This window comes from Dromiciops gliroides, chromosome 4 (assembly GCF_019393635.1).
Source record: "Dromiciops gliroides isolate mDroGli1 chromosome 4, mDroGli1.pri, whole genome shotgun sequence".
In the NCBI taxonomy this organism is placed as follows: Eukaryota; Metazoa; Chordata; class Mammalia; order Microbiotheria; family Microbiotheriidae; genus Dromiciops; species Dromiciops gliroides.
In genome coordinates this window covers 255,335,453-255,354,283 of record NC_057864.1, presented here as the reverse complement: position 1 = coordinate 255,354,283, position 18,831 = coordinate 255,335,453, and the positions used below count along the sequence as shown (strand labels likewise).

At 48.2% G+C, this 18,831-nt stretch overlaps 1 protein-coding gene across 3 annotated transcripts in view; it reads left to right on the top strand.

The window, feature by feature from the left end:
* The window catches only part of TFEB (transcription factor EB), an 87,541-nt gene extending 72,092 nt beyond the window's left edge, over positions 1 to 15,449 (top strand). For 2 of the 3 annotated variants that reach the window (XM_043964202.1, XM_043964200.1), the window contains 8 exons: positions 3,490 to 3,740; positions 3,848 to 4,102; positions 6,238 to 6,318; positions 9,015 to 9,135; positions 9,263 to 9,319; positions 11,379 to 11,454; positions 13,264 to 13,411; positions 14,054 to 15,449. In XM_043964202.1, coding sequence (XP_043820137.1) covers positions 3,528 to 3,740; positions 3,848 to 4,102; positions 6,238 to 6,318; positions 9,015 to 9,135; positions 9,263 to 9,319; positions 11,379 to 11,454; positions 13,264 to 13,411; positions 14,054 to 14,533 — 1,431 coding nt within the window. In that variant the 5' untranslated portion in view covers positions 3,490 to 3,527 and the 3' untranslated portion in view covers positions 14,534 to 15,449. The remainder of the gene's footprint in view (positions 1 to 3,489; positions 3,741 to 3,847; positions 4,103 to 6,237; positions 6,319 to 9,014; positions 9,136 to 9,262; positions 9,320 to 11,378; positions 11,455 to 13,263; positions 13,412 to 14,053) is intronic. The other variant, XM_043964201.1, reaches the window with a different exon arrangement.
* The last annotated feature ends 3,382 nt before the right edge of the window (positions 15,450 to 18,831 follow it).

The following is an 18,831-nucleotide window of genomic DNA, read 5'->3' as shown; positions in this document are numbered from 1 at the left end:
TTTCTTTTTTTTTTTTGCTGGGCAATGAGGGTTAAGTGACTTGTCCAGGGTCACACAGCTAGTGTCAAGTGTCTGAGGTCAAATTTGAACTCAGGTCCTTCTGAATCCAGGGCCGGTGCTTTACCCACTGCACCACCTAGCTGCCCCCATTTATCAATTCTAAGCATTTATTGATAGTTTACAATGTTCAAAGCACTGTGGCTAGTATCTGGAATACAAATAAAGGCAAAAAACAATCAATCCCTGCCTTCAGAGAGCTTCTTCTCTAATGCAGGACACAACATGCAAATAAATAGAAGCTTATAAGATCCATGCAGAGTAGCTGGAAGAAGAGAAAGCCTTAACAACTGGGGAGGGGGTGGCTAGGAAAGGCCTCCTGGGGATTTGAGGCAGGGAGGTCAATAGCCCAGGTAAGAGCTAATGAAGGTGTGAGAGCTGGTCAAATTGAGTCAGCTTTAACTGTTCTCAACAATACAATGATCCAAGACAATCCCAAAGGACTATTGATGAAACATACTGTCCACCTCCAAAGAAAGAACTGATGTTGATGGAACACAGCTGAAGCATGCTATTTTTCACTCTTTTTTTCTTTTATTCAGGTTTTCATATACAAAATGACTAGTAATGTTTTACATAATTGTACATGTATAACCTATATCTGATTGCTTACCGCCTCAGGGAGGTGGGAGGGGAGGGAGGGAAGGAGGGATAAAAATTGGAACCCAAAACTATAAATAAAAATGTTTATTACTTAAAAAAATTTTTTTGAGACAGCTTAATCAGTTAACCCTTGAGGGTGGCCCTTAGCTCTATGTCCTGGGATCCATTGATAGGAGGTCTTCTATCTCATTGGAGGAGTTGGGGAAGATACAATGAGAAATGTGAGCTTCTGTGAATAGTAGGAACAAAGAATCCTCTTGGTGTGGTGGCAGTATTTGAATTCACATTGTATATTTCTGTTGGACTGGAACCAATAACCATATCTTACACAATTATACCTGAGTGCAAATTTGAATACATTATACTCAACTACTTTCATTATTTGCATTAATTGGGACCTGACTGTGTTTAGGAAAGCCCTGTAGGGGCAGCTAGGTGGTACAGTGGATAGAGCATAGGTCAGGAGGACCTGAGTTCAAATGTGGCCTCAGACACGTGACACTAGCTGTGTGACCCTGGGTAAGTCACTTAATCCCAATTGCCTTTAAAGAAAAAAAGGTAAAGCACTGTACACGTGTGTATTTTGCTATTAACCTGGAAAACATTTTAAATATGGTAACACTTTTTTCATGGTCAAATCATTCCTTTGAGTTTACAAATAGAATTTTTAATTTTTTTACAGATTGTAGAGTTATATAGGTATTGCGGGTAGGAACATATAGCTGGTGTGAGGGTTAAGTGGGATAAGGGATATGGGAATATTTTTTTTAAAGTATATTATGGGGGCGGCTAGGTGGCGAAGTGGATAAAGCACCAGCCCTGAAGTCAGGAGTACCTGTGTTCAAATCTGGCCTCAGACACTTAACACTTACTAGCTGTGTGACCCTGGGCAAGTCACTTAACCCCAATTGCCTCACTAAAATAAAAAATATATTATGTATACACACATACATATATGTATGTGATTTTTTTTCTTTTTTTGGCCAGGTACAGGTGGTTATGGTCAACAGTATTAGCCTGAGGGGATGGTTTATGTTTAAATTAAACCAAAACATCAGAGTATATATGTGAAATCCAAGTGAACCCTCTAGTCATAGAAAGTCAAATCTGAAAGGGATGATTGAGCTCATTTTTAAAGATGAGGAAATTGAAAATCAGGGAAGGGATTTACCTGAGATCACATAGCTAATTAGTGGCCCATCTAGATTTGAACTTAGAGCTCTATCACCCTTTTGGTCCTTTGTTGGTGGATACATAGGCCCTGCTTTGAAGGAGTCCTCAGTCTGGTGAGGGAGATAGTCACTGTATTCAGGGGGTCTCCTGAAGCAGCAAGATGCTGCCTCAGACGCTTATGACACTTATTAGCTGTGTGACCCTGGCCAAGTCACTTAATCACTCTCTGCCTGGGGTTTCCTTATCTGTAAAGTGGGGACAATAACAATTGAGATGATATTTATAAAGCTCTTAACAAATGCTAATGGACTATATAAATGCTAACTGTTATTGATATTTCTAGGGCCTGGATCTATGCTCAGCACATATTAAGTATTTTAGAAATGTTTGTTCAATTGAAATGCATAGCTTAAGTATGTCTTTTGTGATTGATTTGGTTAAATGAAACTTTCTACTTCCTAAAGAGGGAATTCTGTCGCTGGACCAACACTGATTACTGAATAGCAGCTGGGCCCCTCAGGCCACTGTTAAACATTAGCCCCTTGTTAAGCACTAACCGTGCCTATGTGCATCATGGTAGAAGGATGAGAAATGAGCTGGCAGGGACCTCTGAGTCATCCATTCCAAGCCCCTTATTTTATAGAGGAGGAAGGGGCAGCTAGGTGGTGCAGTGGATAGAGCACCAGCCCTGGAGTCAGGAAGACCTGAGTTCAAATCCGACCTCAGACACTTAACACTTACTAGCTGTGTGACCCTGGGCAAGTCACTTAACCCCAATTGCCTCACTAAAAATAAATAAATAAAATATAGAGGAGGAAACTGAAGCCCAGGGGTAGTGACCGGCCCAAGGTCAAAGAGATGGGGAACAGCAGAGCTGGGTGGAATCCTGCTCCTTTGACTGTAGGCCCACTATCCTTTCCACTGTACCATACTGCCTCCCATAGACTGCTGAATTTAGAAAGACCTGGGCTCTGAGGCAGCTTGATGGTGCAGTGGATAGTGATAGACTTGGATTCAGGAGGTTGTTGTTGTTTTTCAGGCGTTTGACTCTTCTCGACCCCATTTGGGGTTTTCTTGGCGAGAAAGGAGGGGTTTGCCATTTCCTTCTCTGGCTCATGTTTGCAGATGAGGAAACTGAGGCAAACAGGGTTAAGTGACTTGCCCAGGGTCACACAGTTAATAAGTGTCTGAGGTAAGATTTGAACTCAGGTCTTTCTGACTCTAGGCCTGGCATTCTATCCACTGGGTTCAAATCCAGCCCTAGACATTTACTAGCTATGGGTTTTTGTTTTTTGGGGTTTTTTTGCGGGGCAATGAGGGTTAAGTGACTTGCTCAGGGTCACATAGCTCGTAAGTGTCAACTGTCTGTGGACGGATTTGAACTCAGGTCCTCCTGAATCCAGGGCCAGTGCTTTATCCACTGCAACACCTAGCTGCCCCTCATTTACTAGCTATGTGACCCTGGACCAGTCACTTCACCTTTGTTAAGTGGATCTGCTTCTTCCTCTGTAAAAGGAGGATAGTATCAGTATCTGCTTCATAGGGCTATTGTGGGGCTCAAAGCCTTGTAAAGCACTGCTTAAATGGCCACTATCATGGGGCTGCTCTCGAGGGGGAGGGAGCATGAACTCCACTGGTCCTCTGCTTCTCCCACAGGAATCCAGCTTGCCTTCGGGCACCTGCAGCCAGCTGCCATGGCGTCCCGCATCGGCCTTCGAATGCAGCTCATGAGGGAGCAGGCTCAGCAGGAGGAGCAGCGTGAGCGGATGCAACAACAGGCTGTGATGCATTATATGCAGCAGCAGCAACAGCAGCAGCAGCAGCAACTGCCAGGACCCCCGACCCCAGCCATCAACACACCAGTCCACTTCCAGTCCCCACCCCCTGTGCCAGGGGAGGTCCTGAAGGTACTACCCACCCTGGATGAATCCCTTCCACCCTGGGAATACTGCTGCCCCTCCTGGGGCTCTTCACCCCCTTGACACCTTTTCCCCCTTTCTCTTTGGGCCTATAGGTGCAGTCCTACCTGGAAAACCCCACCTCCTACCACCTGCAACAGTCCCGAGACCAGAAGGTGCGGGAGTACTTGTCCGAGACCTACGGGAACAAGTTTGCTGCCCACATCAGCCCTGCCCAGAGCTCCCCAAAGCCGCCACCAGCTGCTTCTCCCGGGGTCCGGGCTGGCCACGTGCTATCCTCCTCTGCCGGCAATAGTGCCCCCAACAGCCCCATGGCTATGCTCAATATCGGCTCCAATCCAGAGAGGGAGGTGAGTCAGGCCATGTGCTACTACCATGGACTGTTTAGGTGCAAGGGCCAGCATGGGGCTCCCTGGGAGCATGAGGGAAGCTCTCAGGGAACAGTTAATCAGATATGGTCACAATCCCTACCCTCAGGGAGCTTCTAGTCTGATGGGAGAGATGCAGCCTCTGCCTTCAGGTACCCACAGTCTGATAGGGGAAGGTTTGGTCCCTGTCCTTGAATAGTCCCCATTTTGATGGAAGGAACACAATTCCTAGACTTGGGGACCTCCCAGTCTGATAAAAGGAAGCAAGCATCACAGAAATATGATTAATACATGCTTCCAAAGCATCGGGTAGATGAGGATAAATAAGTGGCTAAGGAAAGTGTGGGAGTGGGCTCCCTTCAAGACCTTCTGAAAGTCCTCATTGTAAGAATGAAAATTGGAGTGGGAGGGAATGGCAAATTCACCTGGTTTCTAGCTGTGTTATATGATTCTTCAGTAGAAGAATCTCAGCCTTAGAAGAGACCTCAGAGATGTCATCTGGTCCAATTTGAGTTTCGACAGGAGTTACCTCTATAGCATCCCTGACAAGTGGCCATGTGGGCCACCCTCCAGTTATAGGGCACTCATATCTACTGAGGAAGCTTATTTTGTTTTGGGACAGCGCCCCTTCTAGCAGAACGAGTAGATGAGAATAATTGGTTCCAATGGCCATGAAGGCTGAAGCAGGGATGTGGAGAGCTTAGAGCTTGGTCAGACATCAAAGGTGCCAAGGTCAGCCACTGCATCTCAGGCCATTGCCAGTCATCCTGACTTTGGTCTTGCCACTGGACTTTGATGACTCTGGAAGAGTGGCTGATGACTTTGTGCAACTCTGCCTCACTTAAATCCAATTCACACATGAGTCAAGACATCACCCCCTGATGTCATCGTACCTCTTTGAAACAAAGGATGAACAACAATGATGACTTTTAGGAAATTTTTTCCTGATATTGGTAGAAAATATTGCCTTGCTTTGGAATTCCCTATATGAGTGAGATCATAGGTTCGGCCCCTATTAGACCAAAATCTGTTTCCGTTGATCCTAGTTCTTCTCATACTAAATAAAACACATCTCTAGTGCATGTTCTCCAGACAACGCCTAAGATACTTGGACAAATGCAGTCATGTCTCACTTCTACCTCAGGTCCCTCTGTTTTTGCAGGCTAAATAAACATCCCTGGTTTCTTCAACCGATCCCACTCTGGCTTGGTTTTAAGGTCCCTTATCATCTCAGTCTCTTTTCTCTGGATGAAATTCATCTTGTCAGATATCCTTCTTAAAATGTAGTGCTCCAAACAAGATTATAGCTATGACCTGACTTGGGCAAAGTACAGTGGGATTTGTGGATGTTGTGTTTCCACTAATCTAGCCTTGGAGCCCATCAACTTGTGGGGCTGATGAGTCACACTGTTTAGCTAGGAAACCATGAAAACTCCCCCAATTCAATTCAGCAACAGTTATTAAGCACTTACTAAGTGCAAACAAAGGAAGGTAGGGAACAAACATTTATTAAGCACCTACTATGTGCCAGTTACTTTAGTAAGTGCCTTACAAATATGCTCTCGCTTGATCCTCACAACAAACTTGACAGGCAGATGGTATTATTATTCGCACTTTACAGATGAGGAAACTGAGGCAGACAGCAATTTAAGTGACTTACCTGGAGTCCACACAGCTAGTAAGTGTCTCAGGGCAGATTTGAATACAGGTTTTCTGCATTCCAGACCTCTCATTGTATTCACTGCACCATCTGGCTTGCCTCTAAGCAAAGTTCCTCTGGGGGAGATATAAAGCTAGGAGAAGACATAGACTTTGCCCTCCTTGAGCTGAATCTTCTAGAAGCTGTTAATCAGGATTCCTAGGGGTTGGAAGTTGGTTGCCATACCCCCAGATTCCCTAAGTCTGTGCCTGTCCCTCCCTCCAGAGTTTCTTAGCCTTAAGGAAAAAGGAGCCAGGCTGGATGGAAGAAGGCAGGACAGAGCAATAGCCCTAGGTGGCCGGTTGTTATCTGCCCACCTTTAATCTCTGCTTTAGAGGCAACCTGAAATCTGTCCACTCTTCCCCAAAGTAGGAGATGCCAAGGACATATGACTGACATACATCTTTTTTTCTTCCAGCTCGATGACGTTATTGACAACATCATGCGCTTGGATGATGTCCTGGGATATATCAATCCGGAGATTCAGATGCCCAACACGGTATGGACAGGCAGAGTCGGGTGGGGAGGTGGGGGTGGGACAAGGAGTGAGTAAGGTACTAGATATCTTGGGGGATACAGGAGCAAGATAAGACATAGCCCTCAAGCTCACTAAGATGAGAGTCGAAGACTTTCCCAACTAGCTCAACCTTGTCATTTTATAGAGGAGAAGACTAAAGTCTAGTGAGGGATGTCACTTGCCTAAGGTCACACAGATAATAAGTGCCCAGTGTGCTTCCTACCCCTCTATTTACCACACACACACAAGACAAACAGAGAAAGATACCAAAATATAATTAAGTGGCTGATTATATGGCACAGCCTATAAATACTATAAGAATTAGAACAGGAAACTCAATGAGCACTGGAGGAGAACAAGAGGAGGCCTTTCTGGAAGAGGTAGGATTAGAACCCAGCCCTGAAGGAGAAGGGGGGGGGGGTTTGGAGAGCCAGTGCAGGAGGTCGTGGTGGGGTGGGGGTGGTAGAGGGGGTGGAGAATTAGAGGCAGAGGGAAATGGTAGGAACAAAGACATGAAAATGGTATTAAATGTTGTGTTTCCTTGGGATAGAGAGGACTGGGCTGGGGTTTTGGATGGGGAAGGCTGTTCCTGTCCTGACAGATAGGGGGGTGCAGGTGCTCTTCTCTTTGTGGGAGGAGGGGGCCCTGGGTCTAGCCCAGTCCCATGGGAACAGACCCTCATATAGCTAAGCTGGTGAAAGGGCCTTCAGTCATCCAGGGAGGCCTGGATCCTTAAGAGAGACAGTGCACTGGGGTAAGTCTGAGGAGAATCGTGCTTTAGGATTTAGATTTGAGTTCTAGCCCCAGCTGACACTAATTCCCTCTGTGGTGACCCTGGGCAAATGACTCTTTTTTCTTATCTGCAGTAAAATCATATCAACATGCCCAGCCTAGCCCAGAGGGCATTTGTGAGGCTCAAAACAAAAGGACAGAATTTGAATGGGTTTGAAAAATAGCAACCTAAGAATCACTAGGAAGGTGAGGTTTCTGGGTTCTCCCCTTCCTCAAGAAGTATCCCTGCCCCTCCCTCACAGGTCTCCCCATCTCATCCCTGATGCCTGAGCTTTGGGCACCTGGCTGAACTGGTTGTCCCCAGGCTTCCTGGCCCTTGGCCCATGCCAGTGAAGGAAAAATCTCAGATTTCTGCTGGAAGTAGTCAGGCTCAGTAGGTTAGCAGCCCAGCGCTGGCTTGGGCTGGTTTGGGCCTGAGCTGAGAACTAGCTGAGTTTGAGAAGGCTGGAGAGCTGAGTGAGTGAGTGTGTGTACATGTATATGCATGTGTACATTTCTACCTGTTCTGTGTCCCTGGCTGAGCATGTCTGCCCATCTGTGAACTGTGTGAGCTTGTTAGTACAATCAGAAGGCCTATAAGTCTTGGGGTTTAAAGTAAAGGCTAGAAATTCAGGAAAAGGGTAACTTGGACACTGAATTCTTGTTTTTTATTTGTTTGTTTTACTGGTTCTTTTTTTGTTTTTTTACACCAGTTACTTCCTGCTCTACACCATTTCCCCATACACATACACATGCCCAACACCATCAACAACCAACCTAAAGATTTTAGAATTTAGTGCTTGGAAGGTGACTTAGTTCATACCCTTAGACCCAGTGCTTCCTTTACTGGGCAAAAATGACAGGGTGGTCAAAAACAGAAACAAAGGTCCCCACAAACTCTAATTACTCAAATAATTAAGCCAAACCTATTGCATGGCAGGAGTGTCTGTGAGCATATTCAATGTCCTGTGCCTGTAGCCCCCCATCTTTCTATCAAGAGGAGAGAAGTATGTTTCCTTTTCAGCCCTTTAGGACCCACATGGGTCATTGCATTTAAGTCGAGTTCCGCTGCCTTTTAATGTAATTTTTCATTTGTGATTGTTATCATTGTGCACATTGTCCTCCTGATTTTGCTTTCGTTTCTCTGCATTAGTTCATATGTTTCTTCCCATGTTTCTCGGAGTTCCTCTTATTTTTCATCTTTTGTGAAGTAGTGTAATTCCTTTGTATTCATGTACCACAATTTATTCAGCCATTCCCCAGTGTGGGGACATCTATTTTGTTTCCAGGTTTTTGTTACACAAAAAGGGCTGCTATGAATATTTTAGTGTACATGGGACCTTTATTTCTATCTCTTGGTCATTGATGCCTAGTAATGGGAGTATTGAGTCAAAGGGTATGAACAGTTTATTCACTTTCCAGGCACTAAATTCTGAAATCTTAGATTTTTAAAGTAAGACTGAGACTCAGGTTTTGGTTGTTGTGACTTTCTCTGAAATGATCTTGTCTGACTCATTCCTTTCTCTCTCTCAAAATACTTTATTCATGTTCTTTTCATTCTTTTTTTTTTTAACATCACTGACATTTTCCAATGATTTCCCTCCCTTCCTCTAGATCTAAAGGGAAGGCCCTTGTAAACATTAGCACAGTTAAGTAAAAACAAATCGCCACAATGGTCATGTCTGAAAATGTATGCCTCATTCCATACCTATGGTCCACCACCTCTCTGCTGAGGAGGCATGATTGTCACTACTCATTCTCTGAAGTCATCATTGGTTACTTTCAGCTTACTCCTCCCCTGAAATGTTTTCCCCAGGGTAAAGAGCCCTTTGAATAGCTGTCCCTCCCTGAGTCTCTGATGAAAGAAGTTCTTACTCAGATCTTTTCTTTTTTTCTTTCTCCCACAGCTGCCTCTGTCCAGCAGCCACCTGACAGTGTACAGTGGAGACCCCCAGGTCACGGCCTCCCTTGTAGGTGTCACCAGCAGCTCCTGCCCTGCTGACTTGGCCCAGAAGAGAGAGCTCACAGGTTTAAGATCCACTCTACTTTCTAAGTCCCCTCCCTACCTTGTCTTTTCCCTCCTTCCTACCCCTGTACCCATCGTCAAGGTTGCTACTGATTATTGTTGTCTCTCTCCTTTCCCATCTGGTTATAGATGCCGAGAGCCGGGCTTTGGCCAAGGAACGACAGAAGAAAGACAATCACAACCTTAGTAAGTCCTGCTGAGCCCTCCCTCACTTTCCCCAGCCTCACTTCCTTCCATCCGGAAGTACACATCCCTATTTCCTGTTGTCACTTTTGGACATGCTACTTCAGTCTGGCCTGCGGTGGGAAGCTAGCCAGCCTCCTAAGTCATCTAAGTAGATTTATAAGATCCTAAGATCATACAAAGGTCTAGAGCTGGAAGGGACCTTAGAAGCTAGTTAGTCTAACCTTCTCACTATACAGATGAAGAAACTAAGCTCTAGGAAGTACCCAAGGTCACAAAACTATTAAGTGCCAGAGACAGGATTTGAATCTGAATCCTCTCACTCCAGAGTTCCTTTTCTATTGTTCCTGGGCTCTGCTCCATGGTTTGATTTTTTTATTTAAAAAAACAAAACAAAAGAAGAGGAAGATCCCTTCCCGGCCAAATCTCTTCCCCCACTGAGGCCAGGAATCTTCACTGCAGCCTTAGGGCTAAGCATGACCCTTTCTCTCTGGTCCAATGTCCCTTTGAGGTGTGATCACTTAAGGCCGTTAAACTTTAGTTCAAATTAGAGTGTCGGATAACCTCCTCCTATTTTAGAGGATAGGAAAGAGGTAGTAACATGAGCACTCTGGGCTTCATGAGGGAAGGGGTCCTGCTGCAGGATGAAAAGCACTAGGTTGGGAGTGAGGAGGACTGGTTTCTAATTCCATCTCTGTCATTAATTACCTGTATTACCTTGGGCAAGTCACTGCCCCCTTATAGATTTCACTTATAAAATGAAAGGGTTGGACCAGATGACTTGCAAGCTCTCTTCTAGTTCTGGCATTCTAGGGGTCTGTGCTGAAAGGCAAAGAAAGTATAGTTAAGTGAGGGGTACTTCAGCTACTAAACAGCCTTGCCTAGGGCCAGCCTTGCCTCTGAGCAGCTAGGTGGTGCAGTGGATAGAATACTGGGATCAGGAAGACTCTTCTTCCTGAGTTCAAATCTGAGCTCAGACACTTACTAGCTGTGTGACCATGGGCAAGTCACTTCACCCTGCTTGCCTCAGTTTCCTCATCTGTAAAATGAGTTGGAGAAGGAAATGGCAAGCCATTCCAGTATCTTTGCCAAGAAAACCCCAAATGGGATTGCAGAATCAGTCATGACTAAAATGATTCCATATGCCTCCTGTCCAACTTTCCTTTCCCCTTCTGCCAGCTACAACAGCCTGTTTTGAGACCCCCTTATCTATCTAACTCCCTTGTCCCCTAACCACTCCCTTTGTGGAGGTATTTACTGTGGAATTGGAGCAAGATCGAGGAACATGACTCCACTCTGAACTGTGGTCTCTTCCTCACCTCCCCCCATATGGTGGGCCCTAAACTGGAGGCCAAGGGGAGAAAAGAGAAGGAACATTTCAGTGTAAGGAAAAACTTCAGAGAATTCGAGCACTGTCCAAAAGAGGAATTGGCTGCTTCTGTGTGAAGGTAATGAGCTTTCTAACTCTGGAGTATCATCACATAGTACCAGGAAAAGAGCATTGGTTCCAGAAGTAAAGATCCTGGGTTCAAATCCCACTTTTGGTGATTGTTTACTTGGGCCACCTTGGTCAAGTCACATCCTCCCTGAGCCTCATTTTCCAAATCTACAAAATGAGGGAGTTAGACCAGAAATCCTCTGGGGTTTCTTAAGTTCTAGAACTATGGTCCAATCACCTTATAACCAAATGGGATGTGTGGCTGGGGGCCACTATGGATAGAGTTCTAGACTTCGCATCAAGAAGACCTGAGTTCAAATTCTGCTTCAGACATTTACTAGCTATGTGATTCCAGGGAAGATATGTCACCTCTCTCAGACACTGTTTCGTCATTCATAAAATAAGAATATTGGACTTGATGGCCAGCTCCAAATGTATGATACTGTTATCCGAAAGATGGAGATTGGCTGTGGCTCCTCTGGGCCTTAGGGCCATATTTCCTCTTGGGCTTCAAAGGGATTCTCATGGTCAGACCCTGGGGCCCCAGGGTGAAGGTGGGTACCCTGATTCTCCTTAACTGTTTGTCTCTCCCTCCCCCACCTCCCATCTATCTCTCATTCTTAGTTGAAAGAAGGCGAAGATTCAATATCAATGACCGAATCAAGGAGCTGGGCATGCTGATTCCCAAGGCCAATGACCTGTGAGTTCAGATTTTGGGAAGTGGGAGTGGGGTGGGGAATGAGTAAAGTTAGAGGAGTCAGAGCATCAGCTGGTCAGGAAACTGCGATGTCTTGTAGATTTCCTGGGTGCCAAGGCCTTGACCTTGTTTGCCTGCTTCAGGGGATAGAAGATTGAGCGTCAGGGGCCCTGGGGTCTGATTTCCGATCTAGCTCTGCCTATCACTAGATATATAACCTTAGCTAAGCCATTTTGTAGGAAAATCCACAAACAATCAGGACTTCTTGAGCATTTTGTAAAAAGAAAACTAAGAGACCAGGGGTCAAGGCCCAGATCTGAGTGGGCCAGGCAAAGTCCTGGGTGGATTTAAAAAATAAAAAGATGGGGGCAGCTAGGTGGCACCGTGGATAAAGCACAGGCCCTAAATTCAGGAGGACCTGAGTTCAAATCCGGCCTCAGACACTTGACACTTACTAGCTGTGTGACCCTGGGCAAGTCACTTAACCCCCATTGCCCTACAAAAATAAGTAAATAAATAAATAAATAAATGAAATGAAAAGATGATAATGACCATCAACAGTGTGTGTTGATCAAGTGTTATCATGCCAAAAAGACTAAGACATTAAAAAGGACTGTGAAGGGTAGGGAGCCTGATTAGGCGGAATACGAAGAAGGATAAGGGATAGTCTCTGCCCTCATGGAGCTCATAGTTTAGTTGGGTTTTGTTTGTTTGTTTATTTGTTTGTTGAGGCAATTGAGATTAAGTGACTTGCCCAGGGTCACACAGCTAGTAAGTGTTAAGTGTCTGAGGCCGGATTTGAACTCAGGTCCTCCTGACTCCAGGGCTGGTGCTCTATCCACTGTGTCACCTAGCTGCCCCTCATAGTTTAGTTGGGAGAGCCAAGACTCACTGCAAATTCCATCCATCCATCTATCATCTACCCATCCATCCATGATCCACCCATCCATCCACCCATCCTCTATCCTTCCATCCATCCATCCATACCAGGCAGTAGAAGCTTAGTGCCTACAGCATGGCACCCATGTAAATGATAGGGGGCAGCTAGGTGGCACAGTGGATAGAGCATCATGTCTAGAATCAGAATTACCTTAATTCAAATCCAGCCTCAGATATTTAATAGCTGTCTGACCCTAGGCAAGTCACTTACTCTTTTTGCCTCAGTTTCCCTACCTATAAAGTGGGGATAATAATAGCACCTACCTTCTGGGGTTGTAGCGAGGAGCAAATAAGAGACTATTTGTAAAAGTGCTTAGCACAGTGCCTGGCACCATATAAATGTTAGTTGTCATTATGGTCACACAGGAGGGAGAGATCTGGCAGCATAGTCAGGGAAGGCTTTGTGGAGGGGGTAGCATCTGGAAGAAAGGCAGAAGGAGTTAGGGCAGAAGCATTCTGAGCAAAAGCAAAGAGGCTGGAATGCATGAGGCCTGTGTAAGGTAGGACAGTGATGGGAAGAAAGACTGGAGAGGTAGTTTGGAGCCAAGCTCTCAAGGACTTTGAATACCTGACTCAGGAGTGTGGCCTTGATCCTAGAGCTGGTAGGATTTTGAGGAAGGGACTGACTGAGTCTGACTGACTTTACTTAGGAAGATCAAACTGGCCACTCTATGGAGTTTGGGGAAGGAGGAGGGTGGAGGCAGGGAGAGCAGGTTTACAGTGGTCCAGATGTGGCACGGGCAGGGTCCTGATTCTCTGTCCCTCCCTGGTGATGGGGACTGGAAGCTGGGGATGGATGTGTCTGAGAGAGAAGGCCTGCTCTCACGGGGCTGGAGGGCAAAGGTGGTGGTGCGTGACCATCTCTTGTTTCAGGGACGTGCGCTGGAACAAGGGGACTATCCTGAAGGCCTCGGTGGATTACATTCGTCGGATGCAGAAGGATCTGCAGAAATCCAGGGATCTGGAAAACCACTCCCGGCGCCTGGAGATGACAAACAAGCAGTTGTGGCTTCGCATTCAGGTCTGACCTCCTGACCTTTAACACGGCGGGGGAGGGGGTGTCTTGGTGTCCTTTAGCCTGAGACTTCCTGGGAGACCCATAGGGAGCTTGGGGGGAGGGGCCTAGAATTTGGAGCTATGGATTCCAGTCCTATCTCTGGGCACTCCATAGCTGTGTGATCTTGGCCAAATCACTTCCCTTCTCTGAGACTCCCGTTCTGTCCTCTTACTTTTTTTTTTTTTTTTTTTTGCCGAGCAATGGAGGTTAAGTGACTTGCCCAGGGTCACACAGCTAGTAAGTGTCAAGTGTCTGAGGCCGGATTTGAACTCAGGTCCTTCTGAATCCAGGGCCAGTGCTTTATCCACTGTGCCACCTGGCCACCCCCTCTGTCCTCTTACTTAAAGTAGAACCACATGGACTAGGATCACATATCTAGAGATTGGAGGGGACTTCAGAAGCTCTCTAGTCCAACCCCTTCATTTTACAGATGGAGAAACTAAGGGAGGCCCAAGGTGACTGTTGACTTGCCCAAGATCACATATAGAGTTAAATGTCAGAGATGGGATTTGAATCCTGGTCCTGTACTCATCCCAAGGCCTCTTCTATCTCTGGCATCTTGTGGAAGCTCCCCCAATGTCCCCCACTCTTTCTCATTTCTCACAGGAGCTGGAGATGCAGGCTCGCGTCCATGGCTTACCCACAGCTTCCCCATCTGGTGTTAACATGGCTGAATTGGCCCAGCAGGTGGTGAAACAAGAGCTCCCCGGTGAGGAGGGCCTGGGGGAGTCCTTGCTCCCCACTGCAGAGCTCCCTGACCAAGAGCCCTCTCTGACCCTGCCTCCTCAACCACCACCACCACCACCCCCGCCGCTGCCCCCACAGTCTCCTTACCAACTGGACTTCAGCCAAAACTTGAGTTTCGGTGGGGGCGAGGGGCCCCAGGGTTTCCCTGACCCCCTGGGGCCTGAGCATGGCTCCCTCTTCCCCTCCCTGTCCAAGAAGGAGCTGGACCATCTGATGCTTCTGGACGACACCATGTTGCCCTTGGCTTCCGACCCCCTCTTCTCCACCATGTCACCTGAGGCCTCTAAGGCCAGCAGCCGGCGTAGCAGCTTCAGCATGGAGGAAGGGGACATGCTGTGACCCCAGCCACCCCCTCCCACCCCCCCCAGAGCTGGGGAGGAGGGACAAGCCCTGGGGGGTTGGGAGGGAGGGATGGGTGATGGGGAGTCTTCCCTTCCTCTCACCTCCCTCCAATCTGCACTCGTGTGTGATTAGCGACCTGTGTGGACACTGGCTCCCCCACTCCCGCCTCCCCCACTCTTCCTAACCCTGTGCTCCCAACTCTAGGCCTCCCAGCCCATCCAGGCCCCTGACATGCAGGACGTGCTTCAAGGGACTGGGAGCTGGAGCTCTCATGGGGTGCCGGAAATCTCATGGGGGGCCAGCCTGGCCCCTGGGACCCCATAGTTCCCCATAGCACCCTTCCTCTCCCATTCCCACTCTCTGGGGATGGAGTAGGCAGGAGTGGGGCAGGAGACTGTCTACCCTTGCACAGAGAGACCTGAAGGGCCTGGCCCTGAGAGCTGAGATCAGCTTGGAATGGGTGGAGGGTGTCTAGTGTGGGAGAAGAGGCCTGACCATGCCGGGTGGCAGCATACCAAGAGATCTGAAGGGTCTTACAGTGCCTACTCTGGCCCCTTCCTCCTAACCAGGCTGCAAGGGCAGGGTGCATATAGGGAGGGAAAATCGCAGAAGCGTCTCCTGGGAGGGTCTCCCCATTCCCCACCCTTCAGACCCACCAGTGGTTCAGTAATGCACTGGTACCATGGACATCAGTATGTTGGGACCCCAGTAGAGAAGGACTGGAGCCCAGTGCTCACCTCACCTCTTGCCGCAGACCTGGAGTGGACCCCGACTTTGGTGCTAACTGCCTCCTTTCCCAGGACCTTGCGAGGGCAGGATCACAGGGGAGACCAGTGGCTGCACCTCTGCAGGGTCAGCTCCTTAACGGGGGGCTGGTGCCAGGGCAGGGGGTGGGGTTGGGGCAAGGGTGCGCTGCCAGGGAGGGCAGCCAGACTCTGGCCTCCTCTGCCTTGTGCCTTAGTAAACACTTTGCTTTGTATATCCCCTGTGTGCTGTGTCTCTGGGGGCCCTTTGGCAGGGCAGTATCTGCTCCCCGTCCCTCTGGGGCTGGGCTGGGGTGGGGGGAGGCGACACTGACTCAGGAGGAGGGTGGGGAACACACCTGGGATCCTTTCTTCCATGTATTGGGCTTCAAAATTCCCATTCGTAAAAATGGGGATGGGAAGGGAAGTCCTCCTAGGACAGAGGACAGGATCGGTGGCACATGCCATGCCCTTGGCCCTTGACACCTTCCCTCTGCACTGTGTCCAATCCTTTCCCATCCCCACTCCCTGATTCTCCAGACTGGCAGGAATTTGAGACTAGTAGTGCTTTCCCCAATATGGCCGCAAGATGGCGCTGCTTCTATGTTAGTCTTGGAACTCCAGATGTTGGAGGGGATTAAAAAGGAAAAGGGGGGGGGGGACCGGGGCAGAAGCAGGGGCAAGGGGGCAGGCTGGGACCATGCTAAGCTAATTCTACCCTCTGGGAAATCACTGACCCAACCCAGTTTATCTTATGGGGATGTGTGGAGGGATCAGGGGGGTGGTAGTAAGGAAATCACATCTCCCACTGACCCCTTCCAATAAGGGGGAGGGAGGAGACTGTTATCCTAGGACCGATCCCCAACTGAAAAGTCAAGGCTATCAATATTTGAGATTTTCCTCTCTGCCCTACCCCTCAAAGATAGGCCATTCTTGGTTTTCTCCACTGCCCTTTCTCCACCCCCCCCCCAAGACCACCAATGCTTGATATAAACGCTCCTGGAAGAGATATTGTACCCACTTTCGCTCCCCCCATTCACTCTCTCCTGGAGAAGAATCCTTGTCCTTCCTCCTAAAACAGCCCCCCTCCTCACTCCTCCATTATCTCAGAAACAAGGGAGCTGACTTGATTCCCCCTAGGAACTGGAGAAAGGATTATTCAGGTAGAAAATAATTTTGGTCTGTCTGAGAGAACCAGGAGAACGAAGTGGGGACTCTGGAAACTTGACCTGGTCCTGAATGTGATGGGGAACCTCCAGGGCATATTTGGAGAGGGGTGGGATGTCAAGAAGCCTATGCTTGGGGGTCCCCCTTGCTCCCTTCTATATACTTTATCCATGAAAAGATAGAAATGGCTGCCTCCCTAAAAACTACATGGCCCCCCACCCCCCATGTTTCTTACCCCCACTCCTCCCCAAGCTGGGCCCTGAGAGGCTGAGGGGCCTAATTAAAAAAAACAGGAGGAAAATGGAGCAATAAGATGACAATTTCCTCTGTGCAGAATAGGGAGATCAAATCAACGTTGAGCAATTAATGTGCACGGGGAGAGAAGAAAAGGGGGCGCGAGGCGGGGGTGGAGGAGTGGGGTGAGGAGGGGGAGAGCTGGCGGAGGAGCCTGTGCTAATGACGGCTCTGGTGGAGGCTCCGAGGATTAGTCTGAAGGTCAGATGGAGATGAGGATGCCCTTGTGGAGCCAAAGTGAGGGAGCTGAAGCCTCCCAATTAGTGGGCCTGGCCCAGACCGCACCAACACCTGCTGCCGCCAGGGTCCAGTCCCTTAGAGCCAGGCTTTGCTGAGGGTGGAGGGGTCCGCTTTAGGGATATGGCTCAGGCCTGGCGGCTGAGCAGATGAGTGGAGACAGGAGCATTTGTTTAGACTAAGGTGGTGGGGGTGGCCGGGTGGGGGTTGAGGGAGCCCTTAAACTTTCCTGCTCCTTTAAGAATCTAAAGCTCTTAGGTGTGATTTTTGTCTGTCTCTGTCTCTGTCTCTGTCTCTGTCTCTGTCTCTGTCTCTGTCTCTGTCTCTGTCTCTGATTCTGTCTCATACTCTCTCTGCTTGCCCTAGCTACCACTGGAGTTTGACAAAATGCTTCCTGGATAGAATCTGAGCTGACTAGGGCTTCAGTCCCTGTGACAAAGGAGATGGTCCTAGAAAAAGAGACGCAGTGTGTGAATTACTAGAGAGTCAGTGTGGTCTCGGGAAGGAACATCGGCACCTGGGACTGAAGCTCCTGGGTCCACCCCTAACTGTGACCTTGAGCAAGCTACTGGCCTCCTCTGGGCCTCAGCTGCTTCAACCACAGAATGAAGAGACTGGATTAGAGAATCTCTCTTGGCTGCCCACAGGCTTCACCCCTCTGGTCCTCCATGCAGCTCACTGCACCACCGCCCCCCACTTCAGTCTAGGATCCTGTAGCTAGCATCTCATCCCTCCTCCTTCCTTCCTTTCTCTTCCGGCTCTGGGCCATGTAGCTGTAGGCAAACTCCCTAAGAGGTCCTTAGCAGTATGATCTGACCCTGCCCTGTGCCCACCTAGCCTTTCAACCCTGCATTCTAGGTGCGGAGATGATGAGAAGGACACAGGGAAGAACATGAGGCCCTGGGAAGGTCTGAATGCTAGGGATGAGGGACCTGGTTGAAGTGTGTAGTGTTAGATGCTTCCCACAGGAGGGCGCTGCTGCCTCCCAATCGTCTTATAAAATAGGGCCGAATGAGGAAACAGTAACCAGGAAGAGGCCTTGGCTAAACTAAGGAGTATGAGCTGCAGTTCCTGCTGGTTCCATCAGGGAGCAGCACAAGCCAAATAAACCAAGGCAAAGTGGAATGTGTATTTGTAGGGGGGAAATCCAAGCCCTGGTCTCCTTTCTCTTGGCTTTATCACTACCTCCCCACTTTGCTATCTCCACATCTCCATTACTTCAGTCCAACTTCTTTTCCACCTATGGATATGCCCCTGACCTCCACATATGCTGTAACCCAAGCGAACTGGGATCTTATCCAAGATGCCCTGGTCTAGAAGTAGAATCTGTGTTCTAGTTTTAACTCTGGTGGATAACTTAACAACTCCCTCTCCCTCTCTGGGCTTCAGTTTCTTTAGCAAAAATGAGCCAGGGCAGCTAGCTGGTGCAGTGGATAAAGCACCGGCCCTGGATTCAGGAGTACCTGAGTTCAAATCCGGCCTCAGACACTTAACACTTACTAGCTGTGTGACCCTGGGCAAGTCACTTAACCCCCACTGCCCTAAAAAAAATGAGCCATACATTCTCTAAGGTCCCCCTCAGCTCTAACATTCTAAGTTCCATCCCTAGGAAGTGGATTAACCTCTGTATCACATACATACATGCCAGACTCCTCAGCCACTCATCATCTTCCCACCCCCCACCGTCATAATTTCACAATTTATTGGTCAAAGAAGAGAGCCCAGCAGTGTGCTATTGGCCTAGAAGTATGTTATTGGCCATGTGTCATCCTGGCTCTAACGAAAACAGATTGAAATTAAACATCAGACTTTCAAATGCTGAGGCTTTCAAAGTTGCTGAGTCCTCTTCAGTCT